Source organism: Alosa sapidissima, chromosome 14 (genome assembly GCF_018492685.1).
Source record: "Alosa sapidissima isolate fAloSap1 chromosome 14, fAloSap1.pri, whole genome shotgun sequence".
NCBI classification, from domain to species: domain Eukaryota; kingdom Metazoa; phylum Chordata; class Actinopteri; order Clupeiformes; family Clupeidae; genus Alosa; species Alosa sapidissima.
The window spans coordinates 28,676,047-28,682,118 of NC_055970.1; the positions used below are offsets into that span (position 1 = coordinate 28,676,047).

Here is a 6,072-nt window from a genome sequence, read left to right on the forward strand (position 1 = left end):
AATTGTGCCAGCAATACTCAGGATGTATATACTTAGCAGTTGCAATTCTGTTATTTCTTTTGTCTTAAGTGTTTTAAACTTACTCACATCTGGCTTCATTGCCAGAGAAATGATTAACACTTATGCTGCTAAGCTTTTGTAGCCTCAAGAACAGTTCATAATCTGGTACTTTTCTGTCATTGATGGTAGAGTTTCTTATAAGACCTTTGTTAGATCTAGCAAGATCTAACTTTGCAAATGCAAAAGCAGTTATTTGGTAGTTGCATGTATAATGAGCAGGTCTGAAGTGCAAAAAAAAGTCTTTTATTTAAAACAAACTGTGGTGCATTGAAGCAATATTTAAAGCTTTTCCATCTGTTCAACATATTTATTGCCCTAAATTTACCCTAAGTCCCTGACTTCCATACAGGAAGGGAGATTATCAATTTGACACAGAAGGGCAGCTGTTGGATTATGATTCTGGAATTATCAAAGCTTTATCAACCACTCAATGCAGAGAAAAACTTGTAAACATCCTATTTAACATAAATAAATGGTTTGCTATTGCTTACAGATATTCTGTGTTAGGACAATTGGAAGAGTGAGGTGAGCATCAAAATCTGGTTCCAAAATGCAAGCCTTCAAACTTCACATGGGCACTTAAAAGTTGTAGCCCCAGAATAACACCAATCAGCGGTCATCATTTTGTTGTTCTTTACTGTAAACATAAAGGATTAAAACAGTAAAAAAAAAAAAAAAAAAAAAAAAAACACAATGTTCCACATTTTGCCACAAGAGGGCAGAGTGAATGATGAGTCCTTCCTTAGTATTCATGGCCAACTATGAACACAGTCAAATAATATATTATATATATATATATATATATATATATATATATATATATACACACACACAAAACATAGTCGGAGATGATCAATTAGAGCTTGTTTCTAAAGCATCTGCTTTCTTTGACTTGAGCGCATTTTCTAAGATTTTCTTTTTCCATTCTTCGTAATCCTCTTTCACACTCTCCTCTGACTCCTCCTCTCTCCGTTGCTTTGGGGATGTTGGCAAGACCTCCTCTGCTAGATGGGAGGAAAATGACACACTGAGCTGATATTTACCACTATGCATCAGCTGCAGAGTGGCACAGTAAAGCCAGAGCCTGCCTGTCATACTGCCAGTCTTTCCTCCCTCCATGGCATTTTTGACATTTAGGCATGGCTTAAATTAAACCACACCTGTTAGACCACTAGGTGTGAGTGTATCTAATCCGATTTATGGTTATTTCTAAAGAAAGGACAACCCTGTTGAACAGACATGTATTATATTACTAATTATACTACTTATATTGCATTTCATATGTGGTTTCTGTATTTTGAAACTACAAACTGGTTTTAGTTAGTTTCAATTATCTCCCTTCGAAGAGGCACATAGTTACAGTTCATGGAATATCATATGTAATTTTGAACTGTAACAAACTTTTTATGACTTGCTAAGGTGAGTTAGTTAGTGTTAACTGATGTGAATGAATGTTAAGCTAGAGTAATGCTTGAAGCTACATGCCAATGTGGTTAATGCATTTGTGTGTGTGCTTTATGCTTAGCTTTTTACATTGGTTTTCAATAAATAAATCAAATCAGCTGAAGTTTTTGACACTCTTTGGGTGGGGATGCTGCAGTATAGAGAGAAGTATAGAGTATAGAGAAGACAAATGGCCCTTACCGTCTTCCATCTGCCCAAAGCCCTCTGCTGGACTCTTCTGTCTTTTCTGCCCCCTTTTCACTGGCTCCTTCAAATGAGATGCTTTACCTGCCAGTGGATATCAGCGGTGGATGGCATGAGCATGTGAGCATTTGGATATTCCTGAGTTATTACATGTAGGCAGAACACCTCAGTATGTGCTGATTCGCAGTCAGATTCTAAGTCACTGACTGGCTGGTGCCTGTATTTCCTGTGACATCTATTCAGTATATGGCCACACACAGCATTAATTGAGTTCCAAGCAATTAATACAATGGTACAATCGTAGTTTAGGTTTAAATGTCAAGGCAATTTTAAAGGATGACATAGCGTGTTGTGTACTTCCAGTCAACGTATAAGTATCAAACCGGTGACATTCACAGACTGGTGGACTGCTACCATGTGGCTGCACTCTTTGTACAGTAGATGACTTGATACAAAGCGCCTTTCTCAAACCCAAGGCCGCTTTAAATAGTAGGAAGGAAAATACAACACACACACACACACACAAAACAACACAACAAAGACAAGCTAAGTGTATAGAGCTATGTGTTGTGTGTGGAGGAGAAGTGATCATCAACAAAAAGGTCTTGTGATGTGCTTTGAAGAAAGGAAGAAAGGGACAGTCACAAAGAGGTTGGGGGAGGGAGTGCCAGAGTTTGGGGGCCAAGGCACTGAAGGACCTGCCACCCAGGGTGTAAGTAATTGGACTGTGCATAACATACGAGAAGACACCAATTTCAAAATATTTTCAGCAATCGAAATTTATACTGAAATATAATGTGGACATGTAAAACTGTGGGCAAATCTATATATATATATATATATATATATATATATATATATATATATATATATATATATATATATATATATATATGACAGAATGGGTGAACGCCTGCAAATCACAGCCTGGTGGGTGAGTAGGTTTCATTGTCTGTATAATGATTGATTGTCACTGCCTGATGAGAGTCGAACATAGATGTGACTCGCGCATGCTCAAGCATAAGCGATTAAGGCAAAGCGGCATAATGTAAACATTAGAGTACAGGAATTACATGTGCGGCTCATGCCATGTCCGACTCACATCAGGAAGTGACCATGCTTAATCAAAGCCATGCTTAATCACACCCTGTACAGGAAAGAAAGAAATGAAATAAAAACTGCTACCAGGGGTATTTCACAAAACCTAGATAAGGGATTAAGCAGGGATGTTTGGTTATCCTGGCTGAATTTAGCCTCGACTTGGTTTCACAAGATATGGCACATAAGTTACTATGGGCAATGTACTATTCTGTCCCAACCAGGCTAACAGCCAGGCTTAGTTAATTCTAATGTTAATTATGCGGTCTTATTGGTTCAGCCAGCTGTTATTAAAATCTTATTACACGGCTCTTCAGAGTGCTGCAGAACGTTCCATTCACATGAATGGGCCTTCCCAACGTTCGGGCCTATGTTAAATCTACATAAATCACTGGCAAAGCATTTAATGACCGCTGTCAATGGCAACGGGTTTTGTGCTTCTGATTAATGTCTTTCATATCACTATGCAAGGACTGGAACTTCATTCAAACATGAAAGCAGACGGTTGATCAGCTGTGTTCTAAAGAATGTTTGATTCAAGTTCAGCAGCGTGTGTTGCGAACTATTTGTTTCTCAGCAAATGCCACGATGAACGGTAACAAATAGGCTAAAGTCATATCGTGGGCAGTTTATTATTTCGTTTTGGCAAGTAGCCATATAATAAGCGGGATAATGTATAGAACGCCAGTCATTACTGTGAAAATAAGTCCCTTCAGGGCGGAACAAGACCCCTCCGCTGCGCTTCGGGGTCTGGTTCGCCCTGTCGGGACTTATTTTCCCAGTAATGACCGGCATTCTATACATTATCCCTTACAGATCATATATCAAATTTTTTAAGAGCTTTATTTCATTTATATATTATTTGCTAAATGTATTTACACAAAACACAACAGATTGTCTGCCTAATACCATATGGTTAACATTTTTAACTGTAATAATCTTATAATTATTGTTTGGTTTGTATAACTGTTTTCAACAAATTCAGTTATAAAGACAATATAGAGGCATGTATAGTCATACTATGTGTATCTTTGCAAGCGCTTTTTTTTATTTGGGACGTTTCAAGCCGACATAGGGAAGCACTGACACATGGATGCATAAATTTACATTCAGTTGGTCCACCATGCCTACTCTCCCTGTTTTACAGAAATAGCCATGTTTCCCTACCCTGTAATCCAGAGTTCTTGCTGGAGCACAATATCAATTTGCTCAGCAAGAGACTCTGGAATGAGTAATGATGCACGTTACTTTTGCCCCTTGCATCACAGGGAACCAATCACATTTATGTATCTGATATAGGCGGGCCAGAGGTGAGCTAAACAGATAACAGACGTAGTGTTATCCAAATGCGTCAAAGTCCGGAATGAGTCAGTTAACATTGTTCGTATAGTGTTATCCAATTGCGTGCAGTGAGATTTTCAAATGCGTGCTTGGTGCTGCCTCTCAAGTTGGGCCTTTACATTATTCGTGGCCAGACCCTTAATCTTTCAGATTGGGTCTGGTCCTCCAGGCTAATGTTTCCCCATTCTTTACTTCACTGTTAGTTTATTTTAAAAGCGGTTGTTCACTTTGTATGAATGACACTATTTTCTGCGTCTTTTTAATTCCAACCGTGGGTTTTTGGAGGAAAAGCGAGAACGTGCACGTATCCTGAATTACTTACTCCTGGCTTGTCCTAGTCGCTTCTATTCATCCTGGATTGGCGTTAATGAAACATGTTGAGCTAGGATGACCAGTCAACGCTTGGTCAAGCCTCGCTTTATCACTTATGTTGGATATCTTAACTCTGTCTTTGTGAAATACCACTCTGGTGGTCTGAATGTGATGGAAATGTTTTTGCACTTAATCGGCTGCAAAACATTTGCTTGTGTCAGACCCCTATTCAACCCATGCTCTTGTCCTACTGCAGAAGGAAAGAATGCATAAGTACATACTATAGACTTGTTGTCCTATGGTTTGCAGCTGAGAACAAAGTCGGTCAAAGATGCCCTTCTTAACTCCAGATGAAGTTGCCAGCTTTCTGTCAACTTTGATTTTCATGCACCTGTGAGACAATATAAACACATCTGTATGTTTTAAGTGCTTCCAAGTGTTAAAGTGGTTTATCTTTAGCTCCTGAGTGTAGCAAAACATCCTCTTGATCAAGTCACATTTTGTGTAGCACATAGTAATTATAATTTAAAACACTGTGTGCAACCATTTTAATTATGCATCAGCCTTACTTGCATGCTGTGAACAAGGCCGCTGTTGTGAAAAGGGGTTTTGCGAGATCTAGATCTTGTTGTTGAGCAGCAGGCAGACTCTCCTCATATCTGAAAATAGTAAAGTTAGATGTATTCTTTTTGCCTGCAAAATCACATATTTACAAGAGCTCTTAAAACGTTTAACTAACACCGAAACACAATCGACATTTACTTTACTTCAGGCCTAGGCTACTTTATCTAGATTCTTACCGCTGAAGTATCTGACCAGCAACTTTCACTGCATCCATGCACCCGTACTGGACAGCCAGGTCTCGTAGTCCGAGATTTGTGTTGAGTCCAAGCATGCACTCCATAGATCGGAGGTTGCTTTGATACAACTTCTTATTTAGCCCAGATAATTTGATTGCATATTCCTTTATGGAAAAACAGACATCATGTCACTTATGACATCAATTCCATCAAGTCAGTACAAAAAATGATTTATCCAATTCATGAAGCAAACTTAAGGACCTACCTTGTCTAAGGGAAACTTCAAAGACGTTGCTGCTAGTTCTAGACATATGACTGCTTTGCTAGTGGCCGTGCTGTTGCCTAGGCCCGTGCATTTCACCTGAGATAGCCGCATATATTCCTCTGCTTGACTGCAATGTCCAAGACAACATCAAAACCACGTCAACTCCTGTATTCACATATACATTGTAATCACTTGGGGTTGTTGGATTAAAACTGCTTTCAAAAACAACAAAGTTGGACCCATACTTACGACTAGCTTACTTGCTAACAATGGCGGCTTTTAAACCACATTTACGTTGATTAATCACACTTAAAAACAGTCAAAAGCTCTACTTGAAAACTCACCATAGTATTTTAGAAGATGTGATGGCCATTTTCGACGCAAGCCTGTTAAACATTTCCCTTTCCATTTCGGCCTATTCGTTGATCTCTTACACACACACACAATACTGTTTCGCGGGAAATTTGACAATTTGACGTTTATACGTACAACCCCCAGTAAAACGTCCTTAGACATGATTGGCTTAAATCAACGTGGGCGTTTCCGATT

General features: G+C 38.9%; 1 protein-coding gene across 4 annotated transcripts; it reads right to left on the reverse strand.

The window, feature by feature from the left end:
• Positions 1-284: 284 nt before the first annotated feature.
• orc6 (origin recognition complex, subunit 6) lies at positions 285-6,034 on the reverse strand. 4 transcript variants are annotated; one of them, XM_042060986.1, is made up of 8 exons: positions 5,868-6,034; positions 5,524-5,650; positions 5,259-5,422; positions 5,028-5,117; positions 4,740-4,849; positions 1,705-1,791; positions 889-1,064; positions 285-853 (listed from the first exon to the last, which is right to left on the reverse strand). In XM_042060986.1, the coding sequence occupies exons 1-7, from the start codon at positions 5,930-5,932 to the stop codon at positions 913-915; spliced, it is 795 nt and encodes a 264-aa protein (XP_041916920.1). In that variant the 5' UTR covers positions 5,933-6,034; the 3' UTR covers positions 285-853; positions 889-912. The 4 variants fall into 4 exon arrangements, with proteins under 4 accessions (XP_041916920.1, XP_041916919.1, XP_041916921.1 ...); XM_042060985.1 differs by having other exon boundaries at positions 285-1,064; positions 5,868-6,033; XM_042060987.1 differs by having other exon boundaries at positions 285-1,061; positions 5,868-6,031.
• Positions 6,035-6,072: the final 38 nt, after the last annotated feature.